The 25,528-nt window shown below is 35.7% G+C and overlaps 2 protein-coding genes across 2 annotated transcripts; both read left to right on the top strand.

Moving 5' to 3' along the window:
• Positions 1-20,245: 20,245 nt before the first annotated feature.
• Positions 20,246-22,658, top strand: LOC133821529 (large ribosomal subunit protein eL21x/eL21w-like). Its single transcript, XM_062253769.1, has 4 exons — positions 20,246-20,349; positions 20,472-20,826; positions 21,048-21,237; positions 22,495-22,658. Exons 1-3 carry the CDS (start codon positions 20,320-20,322, stop codon positions 21,080-21,082), a joined length of 420 nt encoding a protein of 139 aa, XP_062109753.1. The 5' UTR covers positions 20,246-20,319; the 3' UTR covers positions 21,083-21,237; positions 22,495-22,658.
• A 1,431-nt stretch (positions 22,659-24,089) lies between these two features.
• LOC133821517 (protein EXPORTIN 1B-like) lies at positions 24,090-25,028 on the top strand. Its single transcript, XM_062253764.1, has 4 exons — positions 24,090-24,150; positions 24,230-24,307; positions 24,450-24,512; positions 24,626-25,028. Exons 1-4 carry the CDS (start codon positions 24,109-24,111, stop codon positions 24,767-24,769), a joined length of 327 nt encoding a protein of 108 aa, XP_062109748.1. The 5' UTR covers positions 24,090-24,108; the 3' UTR covers positions 24,770-25,028.
• The last annotated feature ends 500 nt before the right edge of the window (positions 25,029-25,528 follow it).

Raw genomic sequence — 25,528 nt, 5'->3', positions numbered from 1 at the left:
CCGCCTCTGTTTGAGGGGTGGGACGCGGCATGGCCAGGGAGGGCCGCGACCCTTAGTGGCATTTTGGCCAGAAATGAGTTTTTGGCTTGGGGATTCTAGCCTTAGGCCTCGGGATTGATCCTACTACCCGGTTTAGTAGGACTCGATGTCTCAGAGGCTAGGTTTTGGTTTGGGAACCTTTGTTATTCATTTTATTGATGGAATCCCATAATTGGTTATGACTAGGTAACCGTTAAGGGACAAAAAGACAAGTCATTCTCAAGGGTCGTTCTTATAGTAATTCTTGCTCGAACCTGGGGTAAGAAAACTGCACCCTGTGTATATATGACATGTGTGATTGTTATTGAGGCATGTTGATTGATAAATGTGGACATTGATTGCATATTAAATGCTAGCGAATATTGGTTACTTGTATATGGCACTGACTAGTCAGGGACACTGACCTAAGAGTCAGAAACGGCATAAGCGTCCTGAACGCAGGGCTGAATGAAGATTAGATCTAATCGATATCAGTGTTGAATGGTTCTAAGGCATTAACACTGGACCGACCCTAAGTGTAACGTCCTGGATAGCCAAGACCGCTACACTGTGTACTTATAAAGGTGCAAGACTTGCTAATCAAGTCATTATCTTAAAAATGTGTCACTAAACATGTAAGAGCTAGGGTTAAAAAGGTTTTGGTCTCAAAAGACTCATTTCATATACTTAAATTGTAGTAAACATGGGATCCCATAAGACAACAAAGTTAGAATAAGTTTACAGACTCCCAAAAGTACATGAGTATTCACTAGCCATACTAAGGCAAAACAGACAGTCTTCAGGTCTCACGTCCTTGCCTAAACCTCAACCGTGGCGGCCGAGCACCTGGCTATGTACATTCTGCTCGCTGAGCTCTTCAACCAGGGTTGATCTAACTTGCCCTTGCCTTTATGTAGAGTCCAAGAACTTTACTTAGCTAATTGTTTAGTAGTATTATAGTATGTATAGTATTATCTTTGTTACTGTGGATTTTTGGTTCAGACCGGGAATTATTTGGACACTCATAGTAGTACTTATAGATTTTCTAAGTTTAATCTATAGTTTAAGAATATTAAGTATAACCTAAGGTTTGATTAATGTGACTGATATTAAGGATTATATTTATTATACTATAAGGTTTAGATATCAACCAATAGGATTTTAAGCACATGTTATGAATGGTGATTAAGGAATAAGTATTTTTGAGGATTAAATTTAATAAGGAGTAAAGTTTGAATGTTATAGGGTCAGTCAGCAGCTTTGAGTACGTTGAGGGCTTAGTCAAGGATGTTTACTCCATTCAAACTTAGCTAAAAATGTGTAATTTCGTGTTTAAATATTCAGCGTGTGCCGATATATTACAGCTATAGGGGGCGATATATCGCAACACGTAGATACGGAAAACACGAGACGATGCACGGTCGCCTCGGGCATACTAGCCCAGGCGATATATCGCCTACAGGGGGCGATATATCGCCTCCTCCAGCATAAATTCAAACACTTTTGAATTCATTTCCTTTCAGCCATTCAAACTCCTTCAACAGTCCAGCATCTTTTGAACGAGTCTTCAGCCTCTGCTGAACGATTATTCAAATGATTTTCACCTAAAAAGCTATTATTTTTATTCAAGTAAAATCAAGATCCTTTTATCTCCAAACTCTATAAATAGGACCTAGTACCCAGCCATTATTCACCTTTTGCTCTAAGTTCAGGAGCTGCTAGTGTTAAGAGAGTGTGAGAGTATAAACACCTGGTTTGGGAAAAACATAAGCTTAAACATCATAAGCTTATCAAACACTTGGGAAGTGAGGTTCTATAGTATTTCAGTTGAGGTGTAGATTGGTCTTTCAAGTCTTTGAGGTAACCAAAACTCTAGTTCATTTCTGTATTATGTTATTTTCTTTCTCATAGTCTTCTACTCAATCTCTATCCTTAATCTTCATTTTGGTTAGGGAATCTAGGTTCTTGAGAACATAAGTTTCGGTAAGCATGATTCTCAAATGGTTTAGTCTTCCCATTTTCCTTTTCATCTCTTTTCTTCTTTCAACTCACTCTTGTTCATTATGGTTATTAGGAGTGTTCCAAAATGTCCCAACTCAGTCCACATATCCCGGTAACTTTGGTAAGGAAAATAGGTTAGAATCAATATGTTATATGCTTATGTTATCTTATGTTTTATGTTGTTAAATGTGTTATGATATGTATGCATGTATGTTTGTAGACTTGGGCATATGACCCATATGACTAACAAGACCCCAAATGGGTTATGGGCATATGACCTACTTAGCTAGTAGGACCCCACTAATCCCATGGGCATATGCTTGTTTAGTCTATGGGACCCCAAGTAATAATGGCCATTATAATAAGTGTATGTTATATGTATTATGTTAAGTCTTTATGTTTCTTATGAAGTTATGTTTATGACTATGTGTTAGATTTTCCTTGCTGGGCATTAGGCTCATTCCTTTTTGTTTTATGTGCAGGAAAATAAGCTTTAGAGGCGGTAAGATTCGTGACGCTTAGAGGATGTGTATCGATGGTGAATGGAGTCAAGGGGCCGAGCGTTATTCGATTCGAGGATGTAGTTTCTGTTTTATGTCTTTTTACATGTATTTTCCGCACCATTTATGTAATGTCTTTTATTTTAAATCATGTTTTGTTTTTAAAGACAATGGGATCCCATATCCTTCTTAGTATTCTATTTATTTGTAAGTAACTCTTATTTTACAAGTTACTCAATAAAATTATGGTATTTTCGTAAAAATGTAAGTTTTATGTATAGTTTCGTTAATGGTCCAAATAGTCTAGATTAGTGGGTCATTACAGTTGGTATCAGAGAAACGGTTCCTTCGCATGAAGTTCTCCTCGATACACACGCTCAAAGCTCCGAATCTGACCGCCAAGTAAGTGTTTAAGTTACAAGTTACTTTGCCTATGTGTATAGCTAACAACTTTAGTGTTTATGTTTCAGTTAAGAATGAACGGAGCTTTAACCTACCAAGATATCCGAGCCATTAAGGCCTTAAAAAGAATAAGGGAGCCAAGAGACACCGTAGGAGCCCTAGAAAGGATTACTCGAAGGTTGCTTTTGTTTCACCAAGAGATAGGTGGCCTTCAAGAGGCTAAACAAATAATGTTAAGATCAATGGAACAATATGTATTAGTAATTAGGTTGTTTAAAGATTTTCATTCTGTAATAGCAGCATTAGAAGAGATATGGGAAGAGATGCATGAGGAGGATGAACTACCCTTAGCAATGAGATACTATTTCCTCTTAGTTAGGTTCACCGCCAAATTTGAGTTTCAGTTCACCAATGAGCAAAAGAATAGGATTCTCACCAACCTTCCTAGAGGGCATTTTGATGCTCATGATAATGATGACTATGAGGCAATAGATGATGATATGTTAGATGACGGATCAGATGTAGAAGATCCCGATTTTTAGATTAGTAGTTTTTATTTGTTTTATTTACTTTTGATTGTAATAAGTGAAATTGTTTTTCCAAATGAATAACATGCTATTTGTATATCATGTGTGAGTTTGATTCTATTTTCGCAATCATAATAAATACTAAATAAAATGAATAATGACTAAGTTCGGTGAGGGTGGATACTAATCAATGAACCTGGTTTCCTTATTGAGAGTTAGGGGGCCTTAGTAGTGGGAACGATTTTACTGATCCCAGCCCTCCCTCAATATGGTTAACTTTGGAACAAAGATAAGTTTCGAGCCTGAGAATTTAAGTCATATAGGATGATTAGAAACACACTTAGAAAATAAAGATGACTTGTTTTTCTAAGTATAGAAACCCACTCTAATAATAAATAAAGACCTATATAATTTTTTCATAAGAAGTCATAATAAATAGGTCTGAGATATGTTTGTTTTAGAATAAGCTTTTGCCTTGGAGCCTATTAGGAAAAGTTCTAACATGTTTCTTTCAACTGTTAGAACTCTGCTACGATGTCTCTCCGAAGATCTGCACGCACCAACGGAACCGCCGCTAACGATGTTCCAGCGACCAATGCGGTTCCAACAGTTCGCCGAAGGGGAGTGCGTGCTACTGCTCGCCGCAACGCGCCGGCACAGCCAGCTGACAACACTGCAGAGATTGCCAGACTGCGACAGCAAGTCGAGGAACTTCTGCAGCAACAACGCCAACAGGCTCAATCTCAGCCTCAGCCTCCGGCACAGCCGCAGCCGCAGCCGCAGCCACAGCCAATGGCCCCAGCACCCCAACAAGTTGGTCCATATGGGGGATGGCTTATGACGAACTACGCTCCATATCCAGTACAGCACGTGGAGCCAGTGTATGAAAGGTTCCGCAAGTAGCACGCTCCAAACTTCGAAGGGACTACAGACCCCTTTGAGGCAGAAGAGTGGTTAAGAAATGTGGAGCCAATTCTGGCCCACATGAACCTAAGTAATGCAAACCGCATATCCTGCGTCTCATCTTTGCTCAAGAAAGATGCCAGGATATGGTGGGACTTGGTCCAGCAATCCCACGATGCTGCCACCATGACGTGGACCCGATTTGTGGAGCTCTTCCACAAGAAGTACTACAATTCAGCGGTACTTGCTACGAGAGTTGAGGAGTTCACCAATCTGAAGCAAGGGAATTTAACAGTGGCGGAATATGCTCGTCAGTTTGACCGCTTAGCAAAGTTCGCAGCAGAGTTAGTTCCAACCGACTATCTGAGGGTGAACAAGTTTGTTAGAGGACTTCGCCTGAAGATCGAGATGGGGGTTAAACTAGCAAACCCGGGAAACACTACATATGCCGACGTTCTTGAGACGGCAATCGAAGTAGAAAGGTTGCAGGCCAATGTAAGCAAAGAAGAAGCCAGTAAGCCGGAACCCAGACAGCAGAGCCAACCTCAGGCCAGTCGGAACAACAATCAGTCTAGCAATAGCGGAAACAATCAGTCCAGCAACAGTCAATCAGGCAACAACGGTAACGGCCAGAAAAGACGGCATCCTGACAACAAGCAGTCTGACAACAATAAAAGGGCACGAATGAATGGGGGAAATAGGTTGGGCTACGTGGAATACCCGCCTTGTGCCAAATGTCAGAAGAAGCATCCTGGAGAATGCCGCGCCAACACCAAGGAGTGTTTCAACTGTGGTCAAGAAGGGCATCGTAAAAGAGACTGTCCTCAGCAAAAGCCAGAAGGGAAGAAGGACGAAAAGATGGTTCCTGCTCGGGTTTTTGCTTTAACCCAAGGAGAGGTAGATGCTAGCAACAAGGTGGTCACAGGTCAGGTTTCCATCCTCAATAATTTATGTCATGCATTATTTGATTCGGGAGCCACTCATTCGTATATTTCGTTAGGAATGATAGATAAACTAGACAAACCTAGTGAAAGATTTAGAACTAGGTTTGTAACCGAGTTGCCTTCGGGCAAAGTAGTTCTATCATCACGAATAGTACGAGGCGTACCGATCAAGATTGAGGATATAGAACTAGAAGGAGACCTGATAAAGCTGGTGATCAAAGACTTCGACGTAATCCTAGGCATGGATTGGCTAGCACGACATGGCGCAACGATCGACTGCAGACGCAAGAAGGTGATGTTCGAGACTCCTGACGACCAGAAACTGTGCTTCATGGGACAAGCTTCAGGACTACGCACCCCGTTAGTGTCATCTCTCAAAGCTCAGAGAATGATGGAGAAAGGATGCCAAGCGTTCTTAGCCAGCATCACGAATGTGGAGAAGGAGACATCACTTAAAGTTGGAGATGTTCGAGTTATACAAGAATTTCCAGAAGTTTTTCCCGATGACTTGCCAGGATTGCCGCCAAATCGAGAAATAGACTTCACGATAGAATTAGTATCGGGCATCGAGCCTATCTCTAAGGCACCATACCGGATGGCACCTACGGAGCTCAAGGAGTTAAAGACGCAACTACAAGAACTCCTAGACTTGGGTTTCATTAGGCCAAGCCATTCACCATGGGGAGCTCCGGTACTATTCGTGAAGAAGAAGGACGGAAGTATGCGCATGTGCATAGACTACCGTGAGCTGAACAAAGTAACGATCAAGAACAAATACCTGCTACCTCGGATAGACGATTTGTTTGATCAACTCCGAGGTGCGACTGTATTTTCTAAGATCGATCTACGGTCCGGGTATCATCAGCTCAAGGTAAAGGGAGAAGATATCCCTAAGACTGTAACGTCCTACGTTTTTGGGTTCCTTTAAACGACTCGGGTCGGGATTTTTCCCCCGGGTTAAGAATATTATTTTAAATAATATTATATTTTGTTTGTAAGTATTCCATGAGTTATTGCTAGCCAAAATATGAATTTTGTGATTTTAAAAGTCAAGATAAGACTTTCGGTCCTGGACCGACACAAAAACCCTAATCGGGTAAAATCTCGGAAAATAAAATGAAAAATCATGGCAATTATATTTTGGGCATAAAATACATTCATAAAAGTTAAAGTTTGGTAAAAAATAATAAACCTAAAAGAAAATGGAAATTTTAGGGCATTTTGTGTTAAATGCCTAATTTTACCGAAATGGGGAATTTTATTCCATGAATGGACCTTAGGTTAAATTTTACTATGTGATTAATTAAATTAAATGTGAGAGACATTTAATTTAATTAATTAATGTTAAGTTTGGTGATTAAAACTTAATAAGAGTGAAAAAAGGTGTCAAAAGCCAATTTGGACTTTTCTTCTTATGAAACCTTTATTAACCTTTATTAAAAAAAAAAAAAAAATGAAATGATCATATATGGCAAAGGGTGGCCGGCCATGTGGTGTTTTAGAGTGGTGTGAACCCAAATTTTTATAAAATTTAAATCCCATTTAATTAAGAAGTCAAGTGGGCAAGTGGGAGGAAAACACTTGAGTGTTTTTGAGATAAATTAGATAGTATATAACTCTTCCATCCCTCCCCAACCGACCACACCACCCTCTCTCATTCACTCATCTGATTTTTTAAGACCATTCAAAGTGTTCTCTCAATATTCAACCTCAAGAACACCAAGGAAAACTTGGAGGCTAAGTCTTGGTCTAGGAAGTATTTTCCCTAAGGTAAACCTTCACTAATCTAGGCTTTTGTAAAGTTTTAAGCTTAGAGTTTCAAATAGCTAATTAACTATGTTGTTGGGGGAAGTTGGTTAGGGTTTTTGAAAGGTTTTGGAGGAGCCAAAGCTAATAGGAAGGTCCAAACCTTAAGCAAGAACACCAAAGAGGTAAAAAGTTTACTTTTGATGATGTTGTTGTAGGGTTTTTAGTTTTAAGCATTATTTTGTATATCTAATGCTTAAAGTTTCTTGTTGGTGATGTAATAAGGTTATGGTAGTTGTTTAATAATTTTTATGATGCATGTGTATTGATTTTTGAAAATGGGAACCAAAACCCCCAAGGGTTTTGTAGGATACCCTAAAACAAAACATGTTTTGAGCTGTGACTTCCAAGGGGTCAAGCAGCCACTGTATATTGTTTTTGTAAAATTAAATTGTACTGTGATATTTTTGAGATTGAGTACATAAAATTGAGCTTTTGAAACACAAAAAAATGTTTAGAAATGAGTAAGTTATGTTATTTTAAAGATTAGGTAAAAATCTGTTTTTTCGTATTCTTATTTTCGGAACCAAGTTTGGACAGCCACTGTATAGGGCAAATGAACCCAGTTTTTTCTAAAATTTTGTGGACATATTACTGGAATAACCTATTATTCCACTGTAAAATTTGGTAAGAAAATATTGAACGGTTTGAAATTTATTAACTGTCAAAGTTTGGGAAAAATAAGGACTTGAAAATAAGGTCATTTTTACCTCATTATTGGAAAATGATTTCACCAATCAAAAATGCTCATTTTGACCTAAGATTTTTCAAAGACCTAAATGGCATAACAAAAATGGAATTGGGAAATTTTGGTAACAATAGGGTAAGTAAATTTCAAGTTATGAACTAACGAAGTATGTAGTTAAAAATGTGAAAAATAGGTTTTTCACACTTAGTGTAAAAATGAGATTTTGGAACATAAGGTAAAAAGTAAAATTTTGCTTATTTCAAGATATAAATTGGTAAGTCTTGAAATCATATTTTCACTAAAATTATCCCTTTGAGTTTAAATGAATTATTTTTATTAAAGAGTTTTTATTCTTTCTAAAAATAAGAGATTTAATTTATTAATAGTTAATAAATTAAAAGAGGGTTTAAAACCCTATATTTTGAGAAAATAATTAAATAAATTATTTTCCTAGTAAGTAAAATTGATTAATTGCTTTTGGAAAATTAATTAGTCAAGATGAGAAATTTATATCGGTTTTCCTAATTAAGACAAGTTAGGCAATTTTCTTAAAACGGTTTTTAGATATTAAAACCTTAAGAAAAATAAAAGGAAAATTTAAAGAGTTTATTTTCTTTAAAAATAATTAAGGAAGTTATTTGTATTTTCTGGATATAATACCGGCTAAAATCTTACATATTTTAACCGACTAGTCGAAAGTGCGGGTTAATAGCGATACCTTGAAAGAATAAGATTTTTAGCGGGTTGTGGGGAAATACCATTGTGATACCCGAGCCTGGGTATCGAGACCTTAGGATAGGTCTCCCCGAGACTTAGGGTTTAGTCTCGAATATTTTGTATGACTTTCCTTAATAGGTTTAAAACCAAATAAGGATTATAAATCCTTACAAATGACTTTTATTAAAATGACCAAACTGCCCAAAATAATAATAATGAATTATGAATGCCATAATTAATCCGAGTATACTGTATGGATAACTACAGTATTGGCTAAGCGTAACTGGCTGAGCGTTGGAGGGTGAAAACCTGCTGAGCGCTAAGGACTCCAAGTAAGTCAACTTATATTGTATGGCTGCAACATGAAATGATTATTGTCTTGTATGTTAGTATAGGGATACATGCATATACATAGGCTGTCATAGAAAGTTGCTTAGAGACGTTAGTCTAGTGAGTGCTGATTTAGAAAATATGAACGGTAGAAGTCCGTCATATCCTAGACGGTTGATCCCCGTCACACTGCTTGATTTTATTTATGTCCGGTTCATTATCGCGACGAGTGGCCATGAGATGAGGATAAGCTGGTTAAACCTAGGGGCGCCAAGATAAATGGGACCTAGGGGCCCTCATGCTTACTTAATCATTGGACGGTTAGAATCCGAGCAAGTGCTCTGATAAGTTATTCCCGGATAGCAGCCGTGAATATTGGCCATTCTGTGAGAGTGCCTAGAGATACTAGGGGTTGCCAAGATTGAGTGAGGTTGAACACCCTAGGGGCAGCTGCTCACCAGCACCACTGATTAACATAGAAGTCTCCGTAAAATCGTGTAAATTGGATTACACTCTTGAATAAGTAGCGATGCCCTAGGTAACACGATAGTTACCCTTGATGAGAATATTTATTGGCTAGATCTTAGTGTGGGGACTCGGTTCTCTTTTACAGATTAGCAATTATGTTGGAGGGTGCGTTACGCATGAATTGTTGGAAATTGTCGAGCGTTGGTCTCGAATTATGTTGCGATATAATATATCTGCTTGCTCTGGGATTTTCTGAGTGCAGGGATATAATTGTTGATAAGATATAGTTGTGATATAATATATCTGCTTGCTCTGAGATTTTCTGAGTGCAGGGATATAATTGTTGATAAGAATTAGCTGTGATATGATATATCTGCTTGTTCTGGGATTTTTCTGAGTGCAGGATTTTTATCTAGATATGAATTAATTTATCCTTGGTTATCAAGCATGACCATAAGTTTGCCAGGACGCTTTAGCGTTCTTGAAATTGATTGTGTAGGGTCCGGAACCCTAATTCTCTACATGCTTTGTTTGAAAGTTGATCTTACTAAGCGTTTTCGCTTACCTAGTTGTTTCATGTTGTAGGTAAGAGCAAGGGCAAGGTAGAGCAGTGAGCGCTGGAGTCTTCCTTGCAAATGTACATGTGGACCGACCTTTTGGGAAGCCTTTTTATTTTTGGAAATGTTGTGTAATTTTCCTAAACTAGGCTCACTCTAATCTTTATAAAACATGTTTATAACTAAATGTTATGGCCATACGACTTTTTAAAAAGTTTTTTTTTCTATGGGTTTTTGAGACATTTTGTTAAATGAAAACATTTATATTTCCGCATTATCGAGTCTTGAAAATCCGGGTTGTTACAGTTGGTATCAGAGCTCGAGTTGAGCCGGTTCTGTAGACAACCCACATGTACATTTTGCAAAGATAGACCGACACTCACTGTAAGTACTGTTTCTTCCTTTAGTGTGTTGTTTTCTTTTTATTCACCTCAATTCTATAAATTGTAGGTTATGGTCGATATACCTGAGATAGGTGACCCTGTGATAGGAAAATTACCCATGATCCCTTCGCCTAGAATCGATTTTCTATAGACTCTTTAACGATGAGAATTCCTTGCCACTTTGAGTACGAATGACGACATTGGCGTGCCATTTGGCAATGTACGCAGTACATGACATAAGTCTTCAGTAGAGCCAGAGGAGGATCCCGAGCAGTCTGACGAGGATACCGACATAGAGCTGGATATGTTGATGGACAACTTAGATTAGGTTATGCTGTGAGGGTCTTGTTGATACTTTTTGTAAAGACCTTGCAAACCTACTAGGTTGTAGGACTTTGGTGTAGTTGTAGCTGAGAACCCGCCAATGGAGGAAGTGGCTAATGAAGAACTCGGCGACGGGTAAATTTCTTATGAGGAGCCGATGGACCAAGATGAGGAAGATCGCGAAGAAGATTCCAAGGAAGATCCCGAGGAAGATCCCGAGGAGGATCCTGAGGATGATTCTAATATGGCAGCGGAAAGCGACACCGGCTAGGTGTTAGGAGCTGCATAGGTGTTAGAAACCCACCTACTTTTGAAATATGTACATACCTTGTATATGATTAAGGAAATTAGTAACTGGTTAGCAGGGTTATGACTCCATTTTTAGGGCTAATTTTGTAAGTCCCTTAGACTTGCCAACCCAAACTTGAAATGTTGTTGTATATGGTATAGGTTATGAAATGAAGTTGCTAACTTTCGTTAAAAAGTGTTGATTTCTTGTTGTGCTTGATAGCACATAAGTTGTGGTAAGCATATTTCTCAATGGTTTAGTCTTCCTATTCATTTTCATTTCTTCTTCTTAAGACTCACTCTTTCTCATATGGTTTAGGAGTGTTCCAAAAGTCCCAACTCAGTCCATCATATCCCGGTAACTTTGGTAAGGAAAATAGGATAGAATCTATATGTGTATTGCTTATGTTATCTTATGTGTTATGTTATGAAATATGATATGTTATGAATATGTTATGAATGTGTATGTTTGTAGGCTTGGGCTTATGCCCTATTTGACTAACAAGACCCCAAAAAGATTATGGGCATATGCCTACTTAGCTAGTAGGACCCCACTAATCTCATGGGCATAAGCTTGTTTAGTCTATGGGACCCCAAGTAATAATGGCCATTATAATAAGTGTATGTATTAAGTGTTATGATATGTCTTTACGGTTATTATGAAATTTATGTTTATGACTATGTGTTAGATTTTCCTTGCTGGGCATTAGGCTCATTCCTTTTTGTTTTATGTGCAGGAAAATAGCTTTAGAGGCGGTAAGATTCGTGACGCTTAGAGGATGTGTATCGATGGTGAATGGAGTCAAGGGGCCGAGCGTTATTCGATTCGAGGATGTAGTCTCATTTTACCTCTTTAGGGTTTTATATGTATTTTCCGCATTTCTTATGTAATTCTTTTCATTTAAATCATGTTTTGTTTTTAAAGACAATGGGATCCCATATCCTTCTTAGTATTCTATTTTGTAAGTAACTCTTATTTTCACAAGTTACTCAATAAAATTATGGTATTTCTGCAAAATTGTAAGTTTTATGTATAGTTTCGTTAATGGTCCAAATAGTCTAGATTAGTGGGTCATTACATTGGCAGCCACTAGGGTTCTCCCACTCCCATCCTCCTATAATAAGCCCTCTTGACCGAAACCTAGAGCTAGGAAAAGAAAAGGAAGTTTCCCAATTAAGCCCCTAATTTTTCCCTTGATTCCTTCCCCTAATTTCATCCCATTATTCCATCATAAATCAATAACCATAATTCACAAAATAATAAAATAAAATAATATAGGATTTAAGAGGCAAGCCTCTCTTCCCTTTCCTCCATTCACACGCACACACTCTCTTCCTCTCTCTCCTATACACGACTAGCAGACACACTCACACACACTATCAATTTACCAAGGTCTTCTTACCCAATATATCTAAAAACAACTAATATCCCTTAATTAATTTATTTAAAATACAAACTGTTGACCCTTGATTTAGTCAACGACATAGAGTCACAAAATATGATAAGGATTATAGAGCTGAAAACAAGAATGTAAACAACACAAGGAAGATATAGTGGTCCGGCCCCAGAGATTGGTAATAACCTACGTTCACTTAGTGATTTTATTGATGTAAAATCCCAAAAACATGCGATCAACGAACAAGGGTTCATTAAGTTTCACAAGCCTCGAGGATAGCTACAAGCTTTGTGTATAAACTCACTATTTCTCTCTGAATACTAAATATTGCGTGTGTCCCAAATGAATCCTATGAGTCCTATTTATAGGCTCATGGATGTACATATGGGCCTATGGGCAAAGTTCAATTGACATTATAAGCATAGCAAAATCATAACATAAATAATGATATTTACATTTAAAATAGTCAAATATCTCTGGAATATCTAACTTATAACCGTGTCTGAGCGTTTGCCTTGGTCCTACTAGTAGATCTGGTCGTATTCTTTGGTATACCTCCTTTTCATACTGCTCAGCATATTCGTGTGCCTATCGAGCAACTTAATTTTTTTCATGACAATCTGGTCGTCGGTCGACCAGTCCTTTATTAATAGTCGGTCACGTGCTGTTCATGTGCCTTTTTAACATGCCACATCATCATGTCGATAATTACGAAAACATTTGCCCCCAAAGTTTATTACGATGCGAACAACATTTAATAAACTTACTCGACCAGAAATCTTGCTGACTTGTCACATCTGTCAGTACTTACTTTCTCGAAAAGGTAAGCAATCATAACCATTTCTGCCTCCCAGACACGATTTGATGGTTATTGCAGTTTCCAATGCATCGAAACCCTTTTCTCATCATTACTCACCATTAATGCCCCGATCAGTAAAAATATAAGCCCCTTCAGCTCTTTTTGCTCTTACCCAAACTTTCTATCTCTTCAAGAACACTTCGAACTCTCTCAAGACTGTCATGCTTTTCTCAGTGCAATTCGAAGCTTTTAGAGCAATTTTGAGCAATTTCTCCATGCTTTCTTCAACGATATTCATTCCAAGTAAGCTTTCGAGCAACCTTTTCAGATTTTGTAGCAATTTATCTGCATTTTGGCTACAATTTACCTATTTTCATAACTGATTTTACACTGTTCTTGGCGAGTTTTAGGGTAGATCGGGTTTAGGCAAAAAACTCATAGAAAAACTATGCTAGAATAGGAATTTTGGGCAATATAATCATAAAACAATGTTTAGATGGAGTATTGGGTTTGCTTACATTGATTTTAGGTCCAAAATCGAAGTGAAAATTCAATTTTGGGTATTTCCAAAAAACTTTGTTTTTCTCGCCTAGTTTTGAAGTTGAAAAGTTTTTCTGAAAAAACTTTTCAGTTTCACTTTTTGATATGTTTTTCCAACCTGCTCGTGGGTTTTGTGTGTTTGTACTTAGGTGTTGCTGATCAAATAAAATCTTAACTTTTATCTACGAGCAGCACTATTCTTTTTTGTTTTCTTTTGTTATTCTTTATTTATTGGTCGTAGATTCTCACATCCCTTTATTTTTTTTCCAGATATTCATGCACAATCCCTGGGGAGGTGAGAGACCAATAGACAAAAATCTTCTCACTTCCGCTTATGCTTGTGGCCTAGCATAAACCTAGGCCACAAGCATTTATGCAATCATAATACCACACTAAAACACATTACTACATGCCAAAATAAGGATTAACCACAAAAATTACACATGCAACTCAGATTTACCAATCATACACAAAGTTAACCAAAATCACAAGATTTTTACCCTTTGTTGTTATAGGTTTTTAATTTGTGTTCTCCTAAGCCTTGAATCCCACCACTAGCTTCCGATACCTTCAAACCTTCTCCAAACACCACAAGGTAAAATTATACCACAAGGAAAGGAGAAAATAATAGAGATGGATTGACATCTCAAACCCTAAAGAAACTACCTCTTTTGGTGCTCAAGGTTGCATGCATACACTTAAAAGGGTTTGCACGACTTGGGGGTTACTCTTTGAACCTCTAGAACTTAGAACCATGGACATGGGTGAGTAAGCTCAAAGAGTAAAGAGGAGATAGAGATGCCATAGGGTTGGCATGTAGAAGGAAGAAGAAAAGGTAGATCTTTTTTTTTTCTTCGGATTCAAGGGTTTACCTTTTGAGATTTTGAAAACCTTGCCTACACCACCATTCCTTCCTTCTTGGCTTATGGGTGATCTCCTAAGCTTGGAGGTTGCATTACCATGAGAGAAATGAGATCCAACTTAGAGAAGAATGGCAGATATATTCAACAAAAAGAAAGACAAGAAGAAAGAGTGAAAGGGTTACCTTGAACTTGGTTTTACTTAAGGTTGTTCACAAGCTCAAATGGAGTTCCTCCTTGGGAGAGAAAGAGAGAGAGAGGGAGAGACTTTGTATTTTTAGAGTTAGAAAATGAAAAAAATGAGAGGGAAGTGGGGTATCTCGGTTTTGGGAGGGAAATAGGGAAGTGGAAGGGTCTTGTTATGTGATTGGTTCTAGACTAACTAGGGGTACGGTTTTGCTACTTTGCATGCATGAGTGACACCTCATGAATTTCCACTCCCCCTATTGGCCGAACCTTACCCTCATCTAATTTTTTTTTTATATATATATATTTTTCAAAACTATTACCTCAAATAATGGCCAAACTAGATATTAGTTAATTTTCACCATTATGCTAAATAGGCATTTTCCATATTTTAACCTATAGTTTTTAAATTTTCATACATGAATTAATTTGAATATTTTGTGACCAAAAATTAATTTTGTCACACTATTAAAAATAATTTGTCAATTTATCTCATATTGACCAAAATTCCCTTCAAGGACAAAACAAGCATTTTTCACCCTTATGCATAATTGATTAGAATTCAAACCTCAACCAATTTCTTAAAATTTATTGACTTAACAATAAATTCCCCAATTTTCTAAAAATATTATTATGCCATCGTATTTTTCCTATTTTATTTATTCCGAGACTTTTCTCCCAGTAGGGTTTACCCCTTAGTCCAAAATAAAGTTTTTCTTTGCAAAAAGACTAGATCATTCACGAGATCATCACAGCGGCTATAACAAATCACGAATTGTCTCAAATTCATATAATATTATTAAAAATAATATTTCACAAGATCTTTCACCGACCCAAACCGGCCACTAACGTGTGTTCAAAACAAGGGACGTCACATAATAGATGATCATTTGTAGATCGGTCTAAATCTTGAGTATTTACGAACTCCTGTTTGTGTTTATTGGATATTTTTATTCACTTGTTAAGGTTTCTTAGTATAATGAGGCTAATGACTTTTGTTTTGGAGATTCAATATCATGATTGGCTGGTAACATGAATTACAATAATAGAATCCATACTTTCCTAACAATTCGAATATTAGTTCCCTGAAAGGTTAATTTTGTAATTGAATAGTTATTAAGCTCAAATCTATAATTTGATTATAGATTAAATATTCGCTAGTGAATTAATGGTACTTAAGGATCAAGAGGTAATTAGAAGGGTAAAACGGTAATCTTGGCCAACACTAATCAACGAACCAATAAATGGAGGACATAACTACATTTATTAATTATATCAATGGACTACAAGAGAAAACTCTGTAAATATAATTCTATAAATACTTAGAGTGCAATTCCATATTTATAGTGGAGTAATCACGGAATTAATAAATAAGATTATTGGATTAAAGAGTTTTATTAATAATCTGGTTTATTGGAGCTTCATATTATAAGTCCATGGTCCCCAGATCACCTCTATCCTACACTGTCAAGGGTAAGGATGTCAAAAGAAAGATTTGTAGAGAGAATGACTTAATTGCAAATGAATTAATTTTCCAGGACAATGGAATTATTTTGTGATAGTTATGGACAATTGATTAATTATGAATTAATTAATTATTTAACTATATAGTTTTTATTTTGAAAAACTACAAGTTAAAATAAATATTAATCTTGTTTGGATTAATATATAAAGAGAGATTAATAATTATCTTATTTAGAATAAGCTATTTATTTAATTACTTAAAACTGATATTTTGAGATAATGTTAATTTTGAATTAACTGATATTTATTTTGAGATAAATATATTTTTTTAAATATTAATTAAATAAAAAAATGAGAAAATTAGGGAAAACTCTAATGTGGCTCACGCCACTCATTGTATTGCACCGTGAGTGGCGCCACACATGGATATTCAATTCCTCTTCTCTCTATAAAACCTCTCTAGATGTCATGTCTTGAGTACATCTGGAGAGTCATAAATCAACCTTTTGAATTCTACGTGGTCATACACATCCTTGTGTGTTTGAGGATTGGTTTGGAAGGTCAATGCGTGAGTCTTCAGAACTTGGATAGGAAGATCGTTTATTTTATACAAAAAGATTCGAGGACACTTGATAGGCTACAAGAGGTAATCTCTAATCTCATTGTATGTGATTTAATATATATATATATATGTGTGTGTGTGTGTATGATCTTGGCTGGTTATAATAATTATTAAAAAGGGCCAATTCCCTGCCGCACATCTCTGATTTACTCTTTTAATACCAATAGTTTGAAGAATTAAAAATAAAAAAGAAAATAAATAATAAAAAAGGCTTGGTGAGACATCGGGGTTCCATAATATATTTTGGTCACCTATTTTATAATGACCCTAATTGCCTATCTTCATTAAAGTACTAATTTTAATAATAGCTCAAAAGATTTCATAACGTTGTCTGAAAACACAGTGGGGCCTTATTGGAAATACATGCAAAGTTTGGATCAAATATTCAAAACAAAAGAGAATTTGATGCAGTCATAAAAATAAACAAATACATCCAACTGATAGATTCACATAAGAAAGACTCTAAGGCACCATGGTGTTCCGGATCGTTTCCTCGTTCATTGGCTCCCCACATCATACATACATATGAAAAACTAACTCAGATCACCAAGCGTGCCAAAACAAGTCTATCTATTTTCTACCTACAAGGGGGAAAAGTAAGGGGGTGAGATAAAAGCCTAGTAAGGAAGTACAAAAAAGGCATACAAGTATAAGAGACATATTTCATACACTCTTAACATACTTTTCTTATAGCAATCGCTATCAACAGAAATCCATTCATAAACATGATACTATTTGCGACATAAGCACAATCGTACATCAGAAGATTGAAATTATAACCATAAGATCAATTACATCATGAGTGTAAACATTCAATGTAAGATCATAAGCAACATAATCATAAGCATACAACATAAGATCACGACACCGCTATTGTCCATTGATCACATGTAACTCCCTTTTGGGCATAATTCACCTAGCACCCTTTTGGTGAGAATCTTAGGCACATCTTCTTTTAATAATGATGCAACACTAGGTTAAGAAAACACAAACACATCCATACATATCTCATAACAAGAGTTCATTCAGGATCATAACAGAAAAATGTAGCAAACTTTCATACATTCATAACAACCTTTTTGGTCAACTTTTGTGACACCCCTTTTTATTGTAGTCATAACATCAGTCACACAACATATACCTTATCATAAAACATTAGTACATTATAGCAATTCAAGAATAAATACTATCTACCTTCCTTACCTTAAGTCCAAGAAAAATAAGAGCGGGAGTACTTCACAACGAGCCTAGAATAACATTCAAACACGTCTTAATATCATGTAAAACCACACATGAACATTTCAAGCACATTCCATGTGTGCATGGGCCATGCACACGTGACATCTATCCGACACAATTTGCACCATAGTCTTTAACTCTAACAATAATCCACACATCAAGTCATATTCGAATGTCTCACAAAAAGTCACACATTGTCATTTTACTCGTTAACCCTCAATGATCTTTAAACAAGAAATAAAATAACATATAATTATGCGTAAAAGTGTACTTGCATTTAACATGCATACGTGAGACCATTCTCAAAATCTCACTCAAAGTTGGAATTATAACGCTTTTTTACTTCTTGACAGTTTTACAAAAAATTCAGTAAGCATTTTTAAACTTAAAAATAGATTCCTAATTAGTTCCATATTATATTTGTTATTATTTGTCCTTTTAAAATCATATCAATAATATGCATAAAATTTATTTCCAAATATCTTATAGAACTCACAATAGTTCATGGCCCAGTTTGACAAATGCATTGACTTGCTTATTAACCGATAATTTATTTTGGAAACCATATTTCAAAATAAATATTTAACTATTATTCATGCTTCTCAATTTTTACAAAAATACGAAAACAACATTTTTTTTCTTCTCTAAACTAAATAAGATGTGACATATTTTATATTCTTTTTTTAGAACTCATAATTTCATAAAGTAACACTATTTATAATTAATTAAACTTGGTAAAAAGAACTCATAGCATATACATTATAAATCACCTTAGGCATTCATGATTCCCAATTTCAAAATTTTTTAAAATAAAATTCAACACATGTTTTATTAATTGCCTTATCTTTTAAACATACTTTCTCACTTAAAATCATAGAGTTTCTTAAACATATACAAGAACAACATGTACAAAATTTATGCCTTTTCATTTTTAACATATATCATGAAATCATAGCATAAAATTACTCTCTTTCAATCATATTTGACAAACAAAATTTTATTCAAATAAAAAATCAGCAAGCTCATAAAATCATAAAAGTTCCTATACAATGCTTATTAATCTTTTAACAGATTAACAATTTGTCCTAACATGTTTCTACACTTTGAACACCTCAATATCACATTTAAACATGTGAAACTAACAATCAAAATCATTAAACTATCCTAACCACAGAAACACTCATGGGAGAAATACTCTTAGTATACTAACATGACAATGCTACAATTATCAACATGCTCATTTCTCAATTATTTGAAATAAAAATAAAGAAACAAAACATAACCCATAGCCCTTTTAAAATACCCTAGGACAAAACACTATATGTCATTTTACCAAAATAATTTTCCAAAATACCAAAACGACATATGTATTCATAATAGCAACATGAACAAAACAACGAAAAATAATAATATCATTAGATCATGCACCCAAGGCTTGGCTGAAATTTATAGGCTTAAAAACAATAATCATCATTTCAAAATCCAAAGACAATGACCCTTAGCATGTTTCTATGAATGCTAATAAAATAGAATCATGGAGAATTAATTAAAATGCATAGAGGCAAGCTATCTAAACAACTTCCAATAATTAGAACCATAACCACAATAAAATTAGATCATCATCATGATACAAAGATAGGATTCCCATTACCTCCTTGACTATGATAAAAAACTCAAAAGCAAGAGCACACCATTGGGCACCTATGATTTTTGAACCCAACAAGACAAGAAAAAATACTTGGAATGGAGAGAAAGAGCTATTCTTAGAGAATAAAAAACCACAAAGATTAAAGCGTATCTAAGATTTCGAAAACCTAGCTTCCACTACAAGAATTTTAGCCTAATATAACACCTAAAAATGACAATTTTTAAAAAACGCTATGGTTAAATAGAAAAATCAGGCGCGCTCGGTACAGTAAAATTTTACAGCCCGCCACTAGCTTTTCCATCTCCCCCTCTAATATTCTATTAGCCCTAAAGTATCTCTCTCTCTCTCTCTCTCTCTTGTATCTTCTTCTTCACAAATCAACCCCAACCGTGTTCCCCTCTGTCTCTTTTTCTCTCCCTCTAAAAATAGCCACACACACTCCAATCTCTTGCCTTCTCTCAATCTCTCGTTCATCCCACTCACAGTGACTATTTCTTTCGCTCTCTCTGGTTTGGAACCATCGTTCATCGACCTCTCTCTCTCATTCTCTTTCAGATGTGGGTGCTAAGGATCAATGATGAAGGGTCCCAAGAAAGGGCTTTGGGACGATGATGAAAAGACGCAATAAGGGGCGAAGCAGATTCTCCCCAAAGTGCTTTGACCCTTTCTTCTCCCTAGCGCGAACCAGAGGCCTTTCCTCCATGGGCGATGGGCAACCGAGTCTGTCCATTATGTGAAGTAAGGTAACTTTAACCCATTTTTTTAATTTATGATATATGAAGTATGATTTATATGTAAACTAAGGTAATTGAGCCTGTCAATTTTGATTCTTTTTTGGTGTTGATTTATGGATTTGAAAGTTTAACGGCGCCATTCACAAGGGTATGCCCCACAAGTTCTACCATGGCCGAACTCGGCGTGTCTGGAACATCACCAAGCGCGCTATTGGCGTGGAGGTTAACAAGCAGGTTGGGAACCGCATCATTAAGAAGAGGATTCATGTTCGTGTGGAGCATGTCCAGCCCTCTAGATGCACTGAGGAGTTCAGAAACAGAAAGTTAAGGAACGATAAGCTCAAGACCGAGGCCAAGTTGAAGGGTGAGGCCATCAGCACCAAGAGGCAGCCAGAGGGTCCCAAGCCAGGTTTCATGGTCGAAGGAGCTCAGTTGGAAACTGTCACCCCCATTCCTTATGATGTTGTCAACGATCTCAAGGGTGGTTATTAGATCTTTTTATGTATTATTTTTTCTTCTCAATGTTCTGTTCTGTTCTGTTCTGTTCTTGTCTGATTTTAATTTTGTTTTCAAGACTACCAATGGAAACGTTTCCTTAATTAGTTCAAGTACTCGAAGCCGTTGTTAGTTTTCATATTTTGAATGCTATTCTAAGTACAATTTTGTTTTAAAAATTTTCTGTGCTATTTTTGTTGTGTACAGAAATATTCCAAGAGTCCAAGATTTTCGGTTTATGAAAGACAAAAAGCAAGAGGCATTCTCATGACACCAGGTCTTCAAGGCAGCTCACCTCACTAGTCATGGCATCAATTCGGAAGGACACCTCAAAGCTTCACAAAAGCCAGATGGCAGCAAGCAGTAGGCACAACACCTCAGTATCTCACGGCATCAGGTCTTCATTTATCAAGATTTTTTTTGAATAAATTTCTGAAGTCAACTCTATATTCGCTCAGGTATATACATGTAATACTGTTTCTGAGATATACTTTTATGAGTTACATCTGTCTATAGAGTTGAGCGAATATAGATATACTGTAATACTGAGCTTAAACCTCCTCCCTGAGCTTCATTGTCTATAGACATACTGTAATACTGGACTCTTGATCATAATTAGACAAAAAGACAACTATTAGTGATCTTAATGAAAGGCATGGTAAGTAATTTTTTTTTTTAAGGAATCCTTTTCTTATTTTTAATCACATCTAGATAATTTTTATCTCAGTTTCTGTGTAAGAAAAACACTGAGAGACTGATGAGATTTGATTGAAACTGTCAAGTAGATGAAAATTAATTTTCTACTTATTAACTATCATCTAGCTCAAAGCTGTTGGCTTTGCATAACATCAGAATGATTTGTTGCCACCGTAGTTGATTTTAAGACTAGTTTGGCTGTTTCCCAACTATTTTATGAGTTTCATTTGACTAAGATTTTTACTTTGGAATTCAGATTGCATATTTGTAGTATGTGCTAATGATTTTTGTTTTTGTGTGTTTCTGAGTGAAGCAAGAAAACTGTTTGATGAAAGTTCTAAGTTAGATGTTATATTTTAGAGTTCTATAATTATGGGTTTTCTAAACATGGAGAAGTTAATAAAGCTATTAGGTTGTTTGATTGGATGCCATCAAGAAATCCCATTTCTTAAATTACTTGATTGGTGGGTATTTTAGCTAGGATGCCATCAAGAAATCCACCACCTATTTGGTAAAGGATCTAAATTGTATTTTGGATTAGTTTTCTCTGTGATAATACAAACTTTTTAAATTTACTTGAAATTAGTAGTAGTAGTAGTAAACTACTATAATTTTTCTTGCTAGCTAGTTACATCATAGAAAAGCAAATCCCAAATCATGTAAAACATATTAAAATTTGGGTCTAGTTTGATTTTCTGTTTCTTTATACATTTCAAGGCCACGAGATTATTTTATTGCAAGAAGTTCTATAAAATCAAAAAATTAAATATATTTCTTTCTAGTTTTGTGTTCCCTTCCCCACCTGCAACTTTCTCATTTTGACAAATTGGTTTTTTCTACTTTGTTTGGTGAGTTGTATCTCTGTTTGAAGTGAGGGTCTACTTTGTTTGGTGAGTTGTATCTCTGTTTGAAGTTCTATAATCAACCCTAATTTGCTTCCTCTATGTTTAATGTACAGATTTTGAAGCATGATTGGCCAGCAAGATGGCAAAGCTTTATTCCTGATCTTGTTTCAGCTGCTAAAACTAGTGAAACAATTTGTGAGAATTGCATGGCTATATTGAAGGTTTCTCTCTCTCTCTTAAACTATTGAGAATTAGTTGGCACTAATTACTTGAATATGTTTTCTTCAGCTTCTAAGTGAAGAGGTGTTTGATTTCTCAAGAGGAGAGATGACTCAAAGTAAGATAAAGGAGCTTAAACAATCATTGAACAGGTAGATAATTTATGTTTTTTTTTTATTTTTATTTCATTTTGGGATGCATTTCATGCTTTATATTGTAATGTTTCATGAGTGCTCTTTTTTTTTTTCCTTCTGTAGAATTATCATTTGCTTATAATTATATATATATTAAGGACAGTTCTTTTAGATATCCTTTGATGAGAAGTCATTACGCACTTTTTAAGTTATTTTTATTCACTATTATACACATATTTTGATACAATGTCTTCCGGGTGAACTGCCACCACAAAGTCAAGTGATCTGATCACTTATCTTGGACTACTGATAGTCACGTACTGCCAGTTCATAGTCATCATATATTTGGCTTTTATTTTCTAATTGGCATGTCACATGTTACCGTAATGATATGTTTATGCATTTTTCCAATCTCTCACACATAATGTGATTGGTTGTTGCAGTGAATTACAACTCATTCATGAGCTATGCTTATATGTACTATCAGCCTCTCAAAGAACTGAGCTTATACATGCAACACTCTCCACATTGCACGCATTTCTCTCATGGATTCCCCTGGGATATATATTGGAGTCTCCATTGGTATGTGCTTTGCTTGATAAATGGTTGCTGTATTGCCTTTAAATTTTGATACGAACCACACCAACATTGTGATGAAACCCGACACCAAATATGGAACAGCCACCAAGAACATACGAGATTGGAATGGAACCGCGACCCAATGCTTAGCCAAGCACGAACCTTGGTATGAGAAAGATGCCACAAACGGGGATGGAATCCGTTTGATAAGTCAGGATGAACGCCACAAGGAATCTCCTTGATAAGTTCAAAAGTTTCTTCAAGAACTCAAGAAGAAATAAACTCACAATTTCATTCAACATAATCTGATTTTTCCAAATGTTTTCAAGGCCTTATATAGCCGAAAATTACATCAAGACAAGCCCCTTTGTCTTCCTAATGAAATCGAAAAATTAAGGACAGCCCCTTTGTCTTCCTAATGAAAACCGAAATTAAAGACAAGCCTTTTGTCTTCCTAATGAAAACCGAAAATTAAAGACAAAAGGACTATTGGACTCACACAAGTCAAATGTTTGACTTATCACAAAATAAACAAAGACTAAATAAAAAAAACGTGATTAAAAATAAAAAGACTCATTACAGGAAGCTAAATATTGATCAAGCTCCTAAACTGGTGTCCTCATCATTCCTCCCCTCTTGACTTGGATCAACTGGAACTTGACTTGGATTTTTAGTCTTGGTGTCCTCATCAAATTTAATACTTAATAACTTCCTTAAAAGAGTAAGTACATTTGAGCAAAATTCTGATTGTGTTTGTTTATGTAACAGCTTGAAACGTTGCTGAATTTTTTCCCCATGCCATCGTATCGGAATCTCACTCTTCAGTGTTTGACAGAGGTGTGTTTGTATGCTGATTTAGTTAAGAGTTGCTTCAAAACTGTGCCTGGTTCTCATAGTTCACTGCACTGGTGTTTAGGTTGCAGCACTTAATTTTGGAGATTTCTACAATGCCCAGTACGTTAAGATGTACACCATATTCATGAAACTGTTGCAGGTAGGTCCGAAATGAAATGCTTATTGTAGTACTATCTTTGGTTGGCTTACTCATCACATCATTGTCCAGTTTTTTCTTTTATTTAATTGTATGTCTTGTTCCTGTGTTGCTATTAATATTTTTTTTTCTTCCTTTTGGTCAGACCATGATTCCTCTTAATACAAACATTCCTGAGGCTTATGCAATTGGTTCCAGCGAAGAGCAGGTAAAGTTGTTTTTGGCGCTTCAAAATTTAATGAAGACCATTTTTTATGTGTTCGCTCAATAATTGTTTATTTCTGGCAATGTCTTTTTTTGTTTAACTTACCTATTCTGCAGGCTTTTATTCAGAATTTGGCTTTGTTTTTCACTTCATTTTATAAGGCAAGTTTTTTTCTTTTTTCCCTTCATACTTTCTTGATCTTAGTATTTACCACGTTTTGTTATATTTATATCTCAATGGCCATCCTCTTATGGTTGTAAGTTATGGTTCATTTAGTTGTAGAACAGGCTTAATGTGTCAATAAGGCACTGCTTAAGGGATTTAATAAGATAATATGGAATCACATTGTTTCCTTGTCAAATATCAAAGATTTGAAGTTGCTGTTTAAATACATTGCAACATTCACTGCTTAAGGGATTTAATAAGATAATATACAATCACATTGTTTCCTTGTCAAATCTCAAAGATTTGAAGTTGCTGTTTAAATACATTGCAACATTTACATCGTTCTATCCTTGTGCAGTCTCACATTTGTGTGCTGGAAACTCCTGGAGAGAACATAGCTGCTTTGCTCATGGGTGTTGAATATCTTACCAAAATTTCATATGTGGATGACACAGAAGTTTTCAAGGTACCAATATTTTAGTAGTCTAGACTCGAACAATGTTCATTTCTTAATTTAAAAGTCCTATGCTAGGATCTCACTATGTTTCTAGCAACAACAGTCTATTGGTTTAAGGTCTATAGGGAGCAGCTAGCGAAGAATAACTCCAGCTTAGCTTATCATATTGTTTTTCATAGGTCTAATGAGTAGATAGGAAAAACACTCATATTTATGCTATAATTTCTTACTGTATTGTATATGCTCTATTTTCACTTTACTGTTTTTCCTGATTATATTGTATCATATATACTTGATTGATCTATACTTCTGCTTTTTCATTTTGATGGTTTCTAGAGTTTATTGACTAATAACTCATAGCTTCAATTGTTTCAATTTTGTTTTTCTTTTCTATAAT

The sequence above is a fragment of the Humulus lupulus genome, chromosome 1, assembly GCF_963169125.1.
Source record: "Humulus lupulus chromosome 1, drHumLupu1.1, whole genome shotgun sequence".
Taxonomy (NCBI): domain Eukaryota; kingdom Viridiplantae; phylum Streptophyta; class Magnoliopsida; order Rosales; family Cannabaceae; genus Humulus; species Humulus lupulus.
Note: the sequence above shows the minus strand (reverse complement) of the source record. Positions and strands in the feature narration are given on the sequence as shown.

Excerpts from the sequence above, each read along its gene's own strand:
- LOC133821529 (XM_062253769.1), top strand. The coding sequence starts at position 20,320 with ATGGGCAACCGAGTCTGTCCATTATGTGAA. Across the intron at positions 20,350-20,471 it reads GAGTCTGTCCATTATGTGAA|TTTAACGGCGCCATTCACAA; the intron begins GTAAGGTAACTT and ends TGGATTTGAAAG. Across the intron at positions 20,827-21,047 it reads TGTTGTCAACGATCTCAAGG|AAATATTCCAAGAGTCCAAG; the intron begins GTGGTTATTAGA and ends TGTTGTGTACAG.
- LOC133821517 (XM_062253764.1), top strand. The coding sequence starts at position 24,109 with ATGCCATCGTATCGGAATCTCACTCTTCAGTGTTTGACAGAG. Across the intron at positions 24,151-24,229 it reads CTCTTCAGTGTTTGACAGAG|GTTGCAGCACTTAATTTTGG; the intron begins GTGTGTTTGTAT and ends ACTGGTGTTTAG. Across the intron at positions 24,308-24,449 it reads TATTCATGAAACTGTTGCAG|ACCATGATTCCTCTTAATAC; the intron begins GTAGGTCCGAAA and ends CCTTTTGGTCAG.